Here is a 15,470-nt window from a genome sequence, read left to right as displayed (position 1 = left end):
ATCAAATATTTGAGTGTGATAAACAATGCTGGACTTTCATTGTGTGAAGAGAATAAGAAATGCGGATGTGTTTTGAGGATCTGGACACAAATTTCTCACAAATTTACTTAATACATTTATATCTTGATGAAGGTACAATGATCATAAACTCTTTAATTTCTTTGAAAAACTATATTTATCCTTTCAAATGTGCCTATATCCTGTTTTAGTGAAACTTTTTTTTTTTTTTTAAATTATTGCCATTGTCTTTGTTTTCTTCCAGCAAAAAAGAAACAACATTCGTTCTTTAACTATGTCTGGCCATGTTGGTTTTGAGAGTTTGCCTGATCAGTTGGTCAATAGATCCATTCAGCAAGGCTTCTGTTTTAATATTCTCTGTGTGGGTAAGAGCCAAACTCTTCCTCTATATTATTCCTTTATATTCCTGTGTTCTCTCCATTCTTGCAAACAGTATGGTATTCATGTTATTAATTTGATAGCATGATCACAGATTTTTTTCAGTTATTTAAATTCTGCTAGTTTTGTCTTTCTTAGCTTTACTGCTTTACACTTTTTTCTTTAAATATTTCAGTGCTTTCTTCAGAGTTCTGAGTAACTTAGCATACATACTTACCTTTATGTTCTGCTAATGACTCAGTGGACCAGCCTTAACATGTATGTCTTTCATAGACAACTCAGCCTTTGAAATGTTTGAAATATTTGGGATCCTTGAAACCACTCTGGGAGTTCTATTTTTTTTTTTTTTTCCTCTCATTTGTCCTTTGCATCTGTGAAGATTTACCTTTGTTTCTTTTAGGGGAGACTGGAATTGGAAAATCAACACTGATTGACACACTATTTAATACTAATTTTGAAGACCATGAATCCTCACATTTTTACCCACATGTTAGACTTAAAGCTCAGACATATGAACTCAACGAAAGTAATGTTCGATTGAAATTGACTATTGTGAATACAATAGGATTTGGTGACCAAATAAACAAAGAAGAGAGGTATGTGTTTTCTTACTGTAATAAAACACATTTTTTCATATTTTAAGACATTTGTCTGGGGTACATGGGTTAAACATCCGACTTTGGCTCAGATCATAATCTCATGGTTTAGGAGTTCGAGCTCTGCATCGGGCTCTGTGCTTGACAGCTCAGAGCCTGGAACCTGCTTCAAATTCTGTGTCTCCCTGTTTCTCGGCCCTTCCCCCACTCACGCTCTTTCACTCTTAAAAATAAGTAAAAATATTAAAAAAAAAGACATTTGTCTTGTTCCACGAGCCATGGTTTGGTTTTCTACTATGGGAATTCAAACCCTTCCTCTCAGACTTTAATCTTTTTAATAATTCAGCAATGTTTTATTCTTAACAAATTGACATTTTCTATCCAGTTGTCTAATTTTTTTAGAATAATTTGAATCACATTATTGAAATGTGTATTTCAGCAAAAATTATTTTAATTATTTTTTCATATGCTGATTCGGTATATAGTAAGTGATTTGTAATAATTTTCAGGCAGGACTTATTTTGTTGAGGGAAAAATAGTGAGACATACAGTGGCAAATACATAATGGCCCAGTCCACGGTGCTTGAATTATTTTGTATGTGAAATTCTAGCCAAATCAGCCAGGTACATTATTAAGCATTGCAAGAAAGGTTTGACATTGAAACTGTTATTTATATTTTATATGATGTCATTATTTCTCCTATAGTACTATAAAGAATGATGATAGATTTTATATGAAATTTAAAGTATGAAATCGGGAAATAGATTAGAGTAAAACAATAACTTTTTGTTCTTTTTCTGTTTTGAAATGCATATATTTTCATTATTAGAGGTAATTTTCTAGTTTCCTAAAGTTTGCTTGAAAAGAGAAATATTTTGCATAATTATGTGACTTATGTTATCCTTTTCAGCACATTTATGTGGGTGTTCTAGAGGAAGAAGATTAGTGGTAGAGTCAAAGGCCTGTGACATGTTGCTTTAAAACTTTATAATTTCTACGTAGAGATCTTATACGGTTTTACTTAAATTTATTCTTAGATATTGGCATTTTTGATGTTCTCGTAGATGATATGTTTTAGAAATACTTAATTTTCTATTTGGTGTATAGAAATATAATTTTGCATATAGGGATGTTTGTAAATTCTCTGATTAATTCCAACAATTTGTCTCTAAATTTGTGTTGATTTTCTATGTATGTAGTGGTATAATCTCTCAATAGATTTGTTTTTCTTCAGTTCTTTTGTTCCTTTTAAAATAAGTTTTATTGATGTATAATTTATGTAGAATAAATAAAATGCACTGCTTTTTTAAAGTGTACAATTCTGTTAATTTTGACACATACTTGGTTTTATAACCACCACCAGGACTGTAATATAGGATATATATATAGTCTTAGGTTTTTTCCTCACACATATATTTAGATTAGTGCTTTACCAAAGACTGGAGGGAACCGCTGTCCAGATCATTAGCACTTTTGTTGGTGTAGCTGCCTTCTATTCAGTGTTCTTGCCTACAAATTCTGTTTGCCTTGGCCTCCCTGAACTGTTTCTGTCTCCTCAACTTGGTGAGTCTGCCAGGCTCTGTGATCTCTTGTGCTGTGCCCTGGAAACTTGTCTCCAGGCAGTAAGCTGAGGGAATCATAAAGCTTCTCATTTATTTACCTTCTCAATGAACACAGTTTTATATGGCATATTGTCCCATGTCTTGAAAGCCTTCTTCGTGTGTTTATCCAGGTCTCTAATTGTTTAGGGTAAGAGAGTAAACCCAGTCCCAGTTACTTCATCATGGCTGAAGACAGTTTTTATTTTTCTTTCTTCCGTTTTTAAAACCTAACTGCACTGGGTAGGATTTACAGTATTATATTGGATGGTCAGTGGTATTAGTGGGTATCTTTGCCTTGTCCCGGTCCAGAAGGAAAGCTTTATTTTTACCATATATTATGCTTGCTTGCTTTTTTAAAAATTTAAGTTGGAGTAAGGAAGTTCCCATTGTTTTAATAGTAAGGGTTTTTTTTTTTTTTTTAGGGTTTTTTAAAATCATGAATAAATATTATATTATTTTTTTTCGCATTCTGTAGAAAAGATTGTATTTTCTCTTTTTTAATCTGTAAGAATGTGATTTTTAGTAACTGATTTTTCATTAGTAAATTAGTCTTGAAATCTTCATACCATTTTGTATATTTAAGATTATAAATTATTTTACTGATGTTTGTTTTTTTCCTTTGGTTCTTATTCATTGTGCTTTTTTTTTCTCATATGCTTTGATATTTTTTATTGTAGGTGTCATGGTCTTTGAAAAATTATTTGCAGAGATACTTTGAGGTCTAAGATGAAGATGTCTTCCTTTGAACAGATTTAGATTTGCTTATGTTAGGCCCCTGTGGCATTAATACTCTGAAGATCCTTAAATCCCTTTCATGGCTTGAGTTTTTCAGCATCAAAGAGGCACTGTGAACCTGGGCTCTGGATATGTGTGAGGGTAGACCCTGTGGCCTCAAATTCTCAAGGACATTTTTTTCTCCTTTACTTTTATTTTCCCTACTTACTGCCAGGGCAACCTTCCCTGCAACAACTTGGGGGAGGGGAGGAATTGTAGGTTAACTTCTAGCTCATTCTTAACCCTGAAAATGCAGGCTTTCAGGATCAAAGCTTAATGTGGGGAGTCAGTCTCTTAAAATAGATTGCCACTTTGTGTGGGTCCTGGATTTTGATTTCTTCCTTCTTGTCCTATGAGTCCTTCAGAGCTAATGCTTAAGAACTAGATTGACAACTGATCTCAAGACAATACTAGCACTGATGCTTTTAGTGCAGGGGTTAGTAAAATTTTTCTGTAAAGTGCCAAATAGTCAATATTCCAGACTTTGAAGGACATATATGGTCTCTGTCCAAACTACTCCGCTCAGCCACTGTAACACAGAAGCAGCCATAGCCAATACATATACCAGTGAACGGGGCTGTGTTTCAGTGAAACTTATAATAAATATACAGGCATCGTCTGGATTTGGCCCATTTATTGACTTTTGCTCTAAGTTCTCTGCTCACCTCTCTCAGGTTCTACTCTCTTCAATTTTGACCTGGTTATTAATTCCTTATCATTTTATGAGTACTTGGAAGTTTTTGAGGAGGTTATTTTTGTATTTTAAGCCATTTTCTTTTGTTTCACATGAAGAATGAATATGCAGTGTATTGGAAGTGGAAACCTAGAGCCGATTACTATGGAAGAACTGCTAATGGTAGACTATTTATTTAGCAGAAAATGTTTTGGTTTTCATTTTGACCTGAATGCAACACAGTCAGGTAGAGGACGATTTATGGCTATTAGGTCATAAAATAGGTCATATTACTCATCTCTTTCAAGTCATTAATAAAAGCTTTGGATTGTTTTATGTTAATATATGTGCTTACAAATTAATTTTTACTATTTTATTATTTTGGAGAGGAAATCATGTTGAGTCACATTTAGATGAGTTTCCCAAGTATAGTGTTCCTGATAGTGAATACTGGTGTTCCTAATAGTCTCTCTGATAATGCTCAAAGTATTGTGCTAGATGTTGTGGAGAACATAGAAGTAGAAGATACTGTTTCTATCCTCATGTTGTTTATCATCTGTGTGGGAAGAACATGGCATTCTATGAGATTAAAAGAGGTGATGATCCTAAAGGACTAAAATGGTCAGGCAACTTTATGAAAGAATTCAGTTCTGTGCACATGTATTGAGTATCTCAGCTCTATGAAGTACCACTCCATTTGGGCTACAAAGATAATTATAAATGTGTCCAGGGAATTTGACAGAGGAAATATTTGCTGTTATTTTCACTTAGAAACCCAGATTTACTTAATTAGAATGGTTAAGAGTAGAAAGTTGAATTGAGTAGACAGTGATCTAGCATATCAGAATGAAGTGGAATAGTCACAGAGTAATATGAATGCTGGTGCACATGTACTGTGACATGATTTGCATCTTAAAGGATGCACAGAAGGAAGTAGCTAGAGAGAAAAAGGAATGCCAGGGAAGAGAAGTGATTTGGGCAAGGACTCAGAGCATAGAGTATGATGTGCTTTCCTTTGTTTAGAATTAAATAAAATTGTGTCTGCATTACTGGTTACTTTCATTTTATATATGGCTTTCCTCCTTACTATGTTGCTATTTTTCATGTCTTATGGATCTGATTTAAGAAGCAAGAAATCATACAGTTTGACTTAAATATCTTTTAAGTTATTAATACTCGTACCTTTTCTCAGTAAAATAATATGTCATGTCCAGTTTGGCTATAGTTAGATGCCTGGCTTCATTCAGCAGTCTGGCAAGTCTGGGAATCCTTGTCAGATTGAGTCTATACATTCTGTATATCCATTCAGTTTCTATAAAACAGTTAAAGCACAGGACGTACTGATGGTTTTAAAGTACTACCTTTGTACATGCATGTTTTGCACAATTTGTCTTATTACTAAAGTTCTCTGTTTAGCATAGATAGTAGCTGTTTATTAATTGGTGAAAATAAACATCTTACACTTGAGAATTATGTAAATATCTTCTTAAGGTAGCATGAATATGCTGTATTAAATATTTAATATTTATTTTTTTCAGCTACCAACCAATAGTTGACTACATAGATGCTCAGTTTGAGGCCTATCTCCAAGAGGAGCTAAAAATCAAGCGTTCTCTCTTTAACTACCACGATTCTCGCATCCATGTGTGCCTCTACTTCATCTCACCTACAGGTCACTCCCTGAAGACACTGGATCTCTTAACAATGAAGAGCCTTGACAGCAAGGTAGCCTTGGAAAAGGAATCAGCTTATGCTTTAATATTTATTTTGAACTATTAACATATCTTTATGATATATATATCTTAACTTTTATTCTGTGCATTTTAAAAACATTTGATAAGTTTCAATCTAAGGTTATTTTCGACAGAAATTCCATTTGGAAGTTGAACTGCAAAGAAAAATATGTTAACATAAAATTTTAGTCCTTTTTTTTTAGTGATTAAATTGCATGCCAGTATCTGACACTGATTTTACTTAATGATGCTATTGAGAAGTTCATTGACAAAGGTTAAGGTTTCATGTTTCATCATGTGTTACAGTAATTATGTTTTAATTTGAACCATACCAAGAAAACCTAGTTTTGAACTTCTGAGCCAAGAAGTGACATATAAATTCAGGGAACTATAAAAATAATATCCACAAATTTACTTACTTTGGGATTTTTTTTAAATTTGTGTAAAATATGGTTGAAGACTAGTATCTTATTCCAAAAAAACTCCACAGTTTTCCCATAGCCTTTTTTTAAATTAAAAAAAAATTTTAATGTTTTATTTATTTCTGAGAGAGAGAGCATGAGCAGGGGAGGGTTAGAGAGTGAGGGAGACACAGAATCTGAAACAGACTCCAGGCTCTGAGCTAGCTGTCAGCACAGAGCCTGACGCGGGGCTCAAACCCACGAGCCATGAGATCATGACCTGAGCCAAAGTTGGACACTTAACCAACTGAGCTACCCAGGCACCCCCCCATAGCCTTTGATGGTGTGAGGAATGCAGCTTTCATTATTCTGGCTAATAATTTTATGAAATAGGATTCAGGAAAAAGGGCATTCTGTCCAGAATGTCTGTCTACTTTCTATATAGAAAATCCATGTGGAAAACATGAAGCTGCCATTGAGGTCTTGGTACATAGATTGACTTTTGACTAGGTGCACAGTCTCCTGGCTTTAGCAAAAACTTGATGAAGCTTACATGATAGTCTATTCATCTATTTAGATGTTGTAATCATTTACCCAGTATTTTAATAGTTGAGTATGATTATATGGAAATTCATAAAATCAACATAAAATCAAGCATGTGCAAGTTTGTTTTAGCTAGACAGAAGCAATATCATGTAATCTTTATAAACATTTTAGAATTCGATGTCGGTAGAGGCTGATTTTAAATACTGTGTCTGTCCCTTAATAGCTTCATGTTTTTTGGCAAGTTTCTTTAGCCTCCTGAGCCTCAGTTTCCTCACCTCTAAAATAAAAACTTAAGGAGAATAATACCTATCTCAGTGGACAGATGTGAGGGTTAATTAAACTGATATCTTGTCTTTTATTCCTAAGTTTGACATGCAGTGTGAAACATCTCTTTCCCTCTCAGTGATATATAAATACATAGGTGTGTAGCATTTAGTCTGTGATATCCCTCCCAGCCTAATTAGAGTGATATTTTTGGCTAGGAATGCCTGAGATACTCCCCTAACTATATTACTCATAGCAAACCCCACAGACAGGAGCTTGTCATGGGCCAGGGCCAGTCTCATGGCTGAGCCAGCCCTTGTAGCTCTTGATAAGATCTCAGGATGCACTTCAGCCATATACCATCAGGGAACTTTGAAGAACAAGATCCTTTTATTACTCACAGCTCCTGGTGGGTACACAGCGTGCAGGAGGGCCACACAATAAAGTTGACAGTGAACCTGGGTTCTGCTTTTATTAGAGTTGAGGGTTGGGTATCTAAGGTTTTACGGGTTCACTCTTGGCAAATTTAAAGGATAAGAGTAGAATTAGGGCACAAGGAGGGAGAAGTGGGCTCACACAAGTGGTCAGTTACCTGGGTAAGTCACCCAGGTTTTCTAAAAGGAGAACTTCATGGGTGGGGCTGGTTCTGTGCTTTATTCAGTTTTGCTAGTAACCATGTCATACAGCTGGCAATATGTTCATTTGACCTGGATGTCTTTGAAACGAGTATCTTGGCAATCAAAAGCTTAATGTCAGGCACTTAACATTAGAGCATGCTTCTGCTGTTTACTATGGAAGCAGTTATAAGTTATTAGCTTGGTATAAATTATTGACAGTCTAAGTATGCAATATTGAAACTTGGCATCAAATTTTTATGTACTTTCATTAATTTGGCATTAAAGCTGTTTACCCACAATTGCTGGAAAGTTTTCATGGGTAGATAAAAAAAATCTTTATCTTCTGTGGAGCATATTTAAAGACTAATAAATCTGAATATACACAGTAAGTCAGTGTGAAACTGGAAAAGAGCAAGAACTTAAGAATAGGAGTTATGATTTTTACTTTTCATTCTGAAAATTATATTGGTATCTCACTCTCTTGATACATATGATTAGTTAGCCTAAAGTTTTTCTCTCTAAATAAACAAAACCCAAAAAACCAACAAACAGAAACCCTATAGACCCTTAGATTTGTGGAGACATCAGTCTTTTGTGAGATTAATATAAAGTTAATCAGTCTTCACCACCCCAGATTTCTTCCTCTCTGGTCAGTGATAGGACTTTAATGCTAAGAGTGTTATTCCTTTGAGTCATGAACACTTTCAGTTGATATTCATAACATTTCCTTCCTTCAACATCTAGCTAGGAGTCTCTAACAACAGAGACTTGCAGATTGGATGTATTGACTGGGGAGAGGACCTGCTGAAATGTGGGGCAGAAGGAGAAACCTGCTTCATAGTTTTGCCAAGGGATCAATCACTCTGATTATTGAGTGCTTATTAGATTATTAAGAAATAAGAAAATCTTAGTGAATTAAGCAGGCAATCTCAGCTTCCTGCTTACATTTTGTATGTGATAGAATTATAAGAGACTTTGAGAAAGAGAAGAAAATATACAATTTCTAACCCTAAATTCAGGTGTAAGATTAATCTTGTAAGAGCTCTGCATTTTAAAAGGAGTTACTATTAAGGCCACCGTCTGTAGGAATGATTGTATAGGGGAATATGGTGACAATGACAGCCAGAGATTTTCTAGGTTAGGGCTTGGCAAGCTTTTTCTGTGAAGGGCCATGTAGTAAGTAATATTTTAGGCTTTACAGGCCATGTGGTCTCTGAGTTAATTGCTCATCTCTGCTATTGTAACATGAAAGTGGCCATGGATAATATGTAAATGAGTGGGCCTGGCTGTGTTCCAGTAAATCTTTATTTATATCAACAGGCAATGAGCAGAACCATAGTTTGTTCATCTGATTTAGGTTAAAGAAGTTTGTCGACACTGAGTAGTTTTGAATGCAAAAACTACAGAATAAAAAATAAATCCTCAATTATGAGATGTTGTTTTTTCTTTATTGTTGGTAGGTGAACATTATACCAGTGATTGCCAAAGCAGATGCAATCTCTAAAGCTGAATTACAGAAGTTTAAGATCAAGCTCATGAGTGAATTGGTTAGCAACGGTGTCCAGATATACCAGTTCCCAACAGATGATGAAACCATTGCTAAAATCAATGCTTCAATGAATGTAAGCTCCTCTTGAATGCTAATTCTATTTTACATGTGAAAAGAGTAATTTACAAGTGACATTCCTACTAACACACTTTTACTTGTGTCTTCAAAAAAACTTCACACAAGATGAAATTTCAAAAAGTTCAGTATAGAAAAATGTTTTATTTTGAGAATATAATGAGAATATATTTTTGAGCTTATTTTCTTTCCTCTTCTTTCACCTAAATCAAATGATACATTGGTAAGGCTGGGGTCCTCCTTTTGTGGCACTATACTTACTAATTGCCTTTGGAAGATGCTTTCTAGCCTGTCTTGAAAAACATGTGAAGTTTTTATACTCTCCCTCGGAATGCTTTAGAATCTCAAAATCTTTAAGGATATCTTTCTAATCTGGTATTTAAGCTCATTCTCCCTTACAGTGTCACATGTCCATATTAAACATTCACATAACTTTTCATTTAATATAAGCAAAGATGGCTAATTTCTTTGTGTTACTTTCTATAGGCTACTAAATTTCTTAAATATCTGGTTATATTTTGAAGAGTCATGGGTTTTGGAGTTAGATAGACTTAATCATATATTGTTCTGGGAGTTATTAACCTCCCTGAGACTGTTAACTTACCTACAAAATTGGGTTAAGACCTATCTTATGGGTTGTTGTGAGGATACAATCTTTGTTCACTGCCTAACACATTGACATTGAGTAACTGTTCATGCCATTTCTCCTTTTCCTTTTCTGATTTTTCATTCAGATATTTTAAATATATAAAAAGCTGACTATGTAAATGAAGTGATCTCAATATCTATATGTTATACTGTCTTTTGATCCAATTTTATTTTCTGTGCCCACTTGGAATAATTTTCCAGAAAGGCACAATTAAGACACTGTCAATTATTAAATATTAAACATAATACTTAATACTTTTTACATTAGACTTTTCCCCTATATTAATCCTCAGTTTCAGACAGATCAATTTACTCACTGTTCCCTAAATCTAACTATTTGTCTTTGTTCAAAATCTTCCCCTTACCAAAGTTAGTACTTACTCTCCTTGATCCATCTCCTGTTTAGGTTGTATCTTCCTGCTCACAATAATCCCTTATTCCTCTAAGTTTATGTAACATTCATTGCATTTCGCATTAGTTAAGAACTTAAATGTTACTTATAGTATCGTATATCTGTGTACACTATATATCTAATATAGTATGTATCTGTGTACACAATGTAGATATATGTTTTAGTTATGTATTTTGTGTGTGTGAGTATATGTATGTGTGCAATTTCCTCAACATTGCCTTTTGGAGCAAAGATAATATTGAGGGAAATTAAACCAATACCATAATTTTGTATTCCTATAGCAAATACTTTGCATGTAGGGGATGCTCAATAAATAATTTTCTTTTAGGGCCTGAAATTTACTCTTATAGACCAGTTGGCACATATTCACTGCCAAGTTTTAAACTTGGAGGCATAGCAGATCATTTGATTTTAATAACTTTGTTGTTTAGTAAATTTTCTCTAATCTGTTATTTTTATAAAACTTTTTAGTTAGGCATTTATCATAGTAGTATGAAATATGATTGATATCATGGTTCCTTTCCAGGGACATTTACCATTTGCTGTTGTAGGAAGTATGGATGAGGTAAAAGTTGGAAATAAGATGGTCAAAGCTCGCCAGTACCCTTGGGGTGTTGTACAAGGTAAATGAATGGTTACTAGGAATATGTATGTATGTCATCTAACAGTCTGAAAGTAGCATTCAGTGTATTCTGAGGTGTTACTTATTTTGGCTTTTGATTTGTTTATCAGGAGAGTGGAATGTGTTTGGTTTTAGCCAACTCTGTAGGAGCTGATAGAGCTTCTCTGTTTTCTGCATTATCCCACACACATTTCATGTCTGATGTGTCAAGACATTCAGAAGGTAGCAAGCACTGGTCAGGTACTTTGAACAGAATCTGATTGTAAATACTAGTGTTTAAACATGATACATAAACTAATTACTGAGTAATTCTGGGCACACAAAAACATCTTGTACATTTATATATTTTTACTCATCAAAATATTACTATTTCTAAAACAAACTAGTCAGGCAATTAAGAAATTTTAGGATTTATCTAACATTATAATGAGTAAGTAATTAGTACTATTTGGTTCATTTAATTGTAGTACTAATTAATGGGAAATGGATTACCTCTACTAGTACTGGTTTCCCAGTGCTACTACTTTTTTAAATTGACAAATTTGTAATTAATAAAAAATATTGACAAAACTTGACATTTTTAATGTGTAGAAAAATATAAAAATGGTAATTGTACCTAAAACTATTGGTTACGGTAACACATTTAGTTGTAGTCTTTGGGCCACCATATATAGAAGGACTATGTAAGGAGGACTAAGTGTATTTATTCACTAATTCTATATCGTGTCAAACATAAATGTGACATTATATACAAAGAATGTAATAATTATAGTATGTACAGGTGATATCTTAAGTACTTTGAAGTTTTAGTAAAATAATGGTACAGACTCCTGAGGATGGTTTTGTAAACTACTAACAAAATATTAGTGAAATAATTGGAGCATATGGTAACATAATGTAATGTATTTCTTTCCTGTTTATCCATTGCCTACTAAATTCAAACAGTCTCCCAATCTGTTAATTTACATTGCCTATAATTCAGTGTGTATAATGCAAGAATTTCTTCCTGGTTCTTGCTATAAAATAGTTGTAGGTGTTAGACTGATCATTTTACTGTATGTGTTTTTTATATTCATTCATTCAACAAATGCAGTGTGCCAAGAATTAAAAATTGGTGTTGCTCTTTTCTTGTTTTTCATACTAGTGGAAAACGAAAATCACTGTGACTTTGTAAAGCTCCGAGAGATGCTCATTTGCACAAACATGGAGGATCTGCGAGAACAGACCCATACTAGGCATTATGAACTTTACAGGCGATGCAAACTGGAGGAAATGGGCTTTACAGATGTGGGCCCAGAGAATAAGCCACTCAGGTAAGGGGGGATTTCTCTGAGAATCCAACCAAAGAGGAAGTTAGGAGGATTGTACTATGTTATATATCCAGGATGTTGGAGAATGTGGTTTTCAGAAATCAGGCAAATCATGAAGTAGAATCATTTCCTAATAATTAATTATTGTGCTTCTCAGATTACTTGAGGACTTCTTGTTTTTGAAGGGTCTTTAAGACCTCATCTGACTCAAAGTGTTTAAGAGAGAATATGGGCCAAAAGTCCACTATCTTAGTACATGCTGAAATGAATAACTAAAGGAAAGAACTCTCATTATTTAGTTCTGTGTTTGTATTTTTCTGAAAACGATGAAAGTATATTTATCTGTCCTTCTAAAAGAAAGTTGTAATGTGAATCATAGTAAAACAAACGACAAAATGCCTTGGTTTTTCTCCTGTTGAAAGTTTGGAATGACTTGAACTTAGGAAAATGATCTCAAAAGCCAAAAGGCCAAGAAGCGATAGGAAAATGTCAAGTAAAGGAAAAAGTACTTGCAGGGAGTCAGGGATTAAAATGTTTCTTAAAATATTACAGTATCGTTATAAGAATTTTTTTGCCTGAAGACCTTCTTGCTCAGTGATTAGAGCATTCAGTGTTATCGTAAACTTACTGGGTAATTTTATATGCTGCCACATTCCTGACTTTTTTTTTCAAATTAAGATATGTAAACATGAAACTCTAATCCTTAACCCACTACAGCAAACTTGATTCGATGTAGCATTCCAGAACAGTTTTTGCATGGAGGAAAGCATGAGATCTTTAAGACAAACACTCTTAAAACTCAGCTGTGAGTAAGGATTCCTTTTCCATTTCATTATTTGCATTTCCGTCATTTCCCTGGTTGTTCCTGTTTGTACTAGAGTAAACACAAAAGGAGGAGACCATTAAATCAATGCTGCTATTGCATATGACCTTTGCGAAGGTTTAATAGATGAAATTAAATTTTCATTTTTTTTCTGTGGATTTCATTAATGTTTTAACTTTAGTACCATGATAATTTTTAAAAAAATTTTATAATGTTTATTTATTTTTAAGGAAGAGAGAGACAGAGCGTGAGCAGGGGAGGGGAGAGAGAGAGGGAGACAAGGAATCTGAAGCAGGTTCCAGGCTCTGAGCTGTCAGCACAGAGCCTGACACGGAGCTCGAACCCACAAACTGCAAGATCATGACCTGAGCCAAAGTCGGATGCTTAACCAACTAAGCCACCCAGGCGCCCCTGATAATTTTTTTAAAATATAGTTTATTGTCTAGTTGGTTTCCATATAACACCCACTGCTCATCCCAACAAGTGCCGTCCTCCATGCCCATCACCCACTTCCCCCTCTCCCCCAACCCCCATGAACCTTCAGTTTTTTCTCAGTATTTAAGAGACTCTTATGGTTTGCCTCCCTCCCTATTTTTAACTATTTTTCCCCCTTCCCCTCCCCTATAGTCCTCTGTTAAGTTTCTCCTGTTCCACATATGAGTGAAAACATATAGTATCAGTCTTTCTCTACCTGATTTAATTCACTTAGCGTAACACTCCTGAGTTCCACCCTGTTGCTAANATAGTTTATTGTCTAGTTGGTTTCCATATAACACCCACTGCTCATCCCAACAAGTGCCGTCCTCCATGCCCATCACCCACTTCCCCCTCTCCCCCAACCCCCATGAACCTTCAGTTTTTTCTCAGTATTTAAGAGACTCTTATGGTTTGCCTCCCTCCCTATTTTTAACTATTTTTCCCCCTTCCCCTCCCCTATAGTNTTTGTTCTCAGCATTCAAGAGTCTCTCATGGTTTGCCTCTCTCCCTCTCCCCCACCATTTCCCAACTTCTTCTCCCCCATGGTCCTCCGTTAAGTTCTTCCTAATCCTGCAATATGTTTAAACAATGATATTTGTCCTTTTCTGCCTGACTTATTTCGCTCAGCATAACACCCTCAAGGTCCATCCATGTTGTTACACATGGCCAGATTTCATTCTTTCTCATTGCCATGTAGTATTCCATCGTATAAATAAACCACATCTTCTTGATCCATTCGTCTGTTGATGGACACTTACGCTCTTTCCATGTTTTAGCTATTGTTGAGAGTGCTGCTATGAACATTGGGGTCCATGTGCTCCTATGCATCAGCACTTCTATATCCCCTGGGCCAAATCCTAGCAGTGTTATTCCTGGGTCATAGGGGAGTTCTATTGTTAATTTCCTGAAGAACCTCCACACAGTTTTCCAGAGGGGCTGCACCAGTTTACATGCCCACCAGCAGTGTAGGAGGGTGCCCGTTTCTCCACATCCTCGCCAGCATCTAGAGTTCTCTGATTTGCTCATTTTAGCCACTCTGACTGGCGTGAGGTGGTATCTCAGTGTGGTTTTGATTTGTATTTCCCTGATGAGGAGGGATGCTGAGCATCGTTTCATGTGTCTGTTGGCCATCTGGATGTCCTCTTTGGAGAAGTGTCTGTTCATATCTTCTGCCCATTTCTTTACTGGGTTGTTTGTTTTTCAGGTGTGGAGTTTGGTGAGTTCCTTATAGATTTTGGATATTAACCCTTTATCTGATATGTCATTTGCAACTATCTTTTCCCATTCCATTGGTTGCCTATTAGTTTTGTGGACTGTTTCCTTTGCCGTGCTGAAGCTTTTGATCTTGATGAGGTCCCACTCGTTTATTTTTGCTCTTGATTCCCTTACTTTTGGGGATGTGTCAAGTAAGAAATTGCTGCGGTGGAGGTCAAGGAGGTTGCTTCCTGCTTTCTCCTCTAGGGTTTGGATAGTTTCCTGTCTCGCGTTCAGGTCCTTTATCCATTTTGGGTTTATTTTTGTGTATCGTGTGAGAAAATGATCTAGTTTCATTCTTCTGCATGTTGCTGTCCAGTTCTCCCAATCCCAACTGTTAAAGACGCTGTTTTTTTTTTTTCCATTGGATATTCTTTCCTGCTTTGTCAAAGATTAGTTGGCTGTATACCTTTGCGTCCAGGTCTGAGTTCTCAATTCTGTTCCATTGGTCTATGTGTTTATTTTTGTGCCAATACCATACTGTCTTGATGATGACAGCTTTGTAGTAGAGGCTAAAGTCTGGGATGGTGATGCCTCCCTTTTTGTTTTCTTCTTCAAGATTACGTTGGCTATTTGGGGTCTTTTGTGGTTCCATACAAATTTTAGGATAGTTTGTTCTAGTTTTGAGAAGTATGCTGGTGCAATTTTGATTGGAGTTGCATTGAATGTGTAGAGTGCTTTGGGTAGTAATGACATTT

At 35.3% G+C, this 15,470-nt stretch overlaps 1 protein-coding gene across 4 annotated transcripts in view; it reads left to right on the top strand.

Annotated features, from left to right (window-relative positions):
- The window catches only part of SEPTIN10 (septin 10), a 69,919-nt gene that overhangs the window by 36,348 nt on the left and 18,101 nt on the right, over positions 1-15,470 (top strand). For 3 of the 4 annotated variants that reach the window (XM_077767263.1, XM_077767259.1, XM_077767260.1), the window contains exons 3-8: positions 263-383; positions 797-992; positions 5,580-5,766; positions 9,063-9,224; positions 10,813-10,909; positions 12,053-12,221. In XM_077767263.1, the coding sequence (XP_077623389.1) occupies positions 263-383; positions 797-992; positions 5,580-5,766; positions 9,063-9,224; positions 10,813-10,909; positions 12,053-12,221 (932 nt within the window). The remainder of the gene's footprint in view (positions 1-262; positions 384-796; positions 993-5,579; positions 5,767-9,062; positions 9,225-10,812; positions 10,910-12,052; positions 12,222-15,470) is intronic. The other variant, XM_077767262.1, reaches the window with a different exon arrangement.

Source organism: Crocuta crocuta, unplaced genomic scaffold (genome assembly GCF_008692635.1).
Source record: "Crocuta crocuta isolate KB4526 unplaced genomic scaffold, BGI_CrCroc_1.0 scaffold185, whole genome shotgun sequence".
NCBI lineage: Eukaryota > Metazoa > Chordata > Mammalia > Carnivora > Hyaenidae > Crocuta > Crocuta crocuta.
The sequence above is the reverse complement of the archived record's forward strand: the minus strand, read 5'-3'. Positions and strand labels throughout refer to the sequence as shown.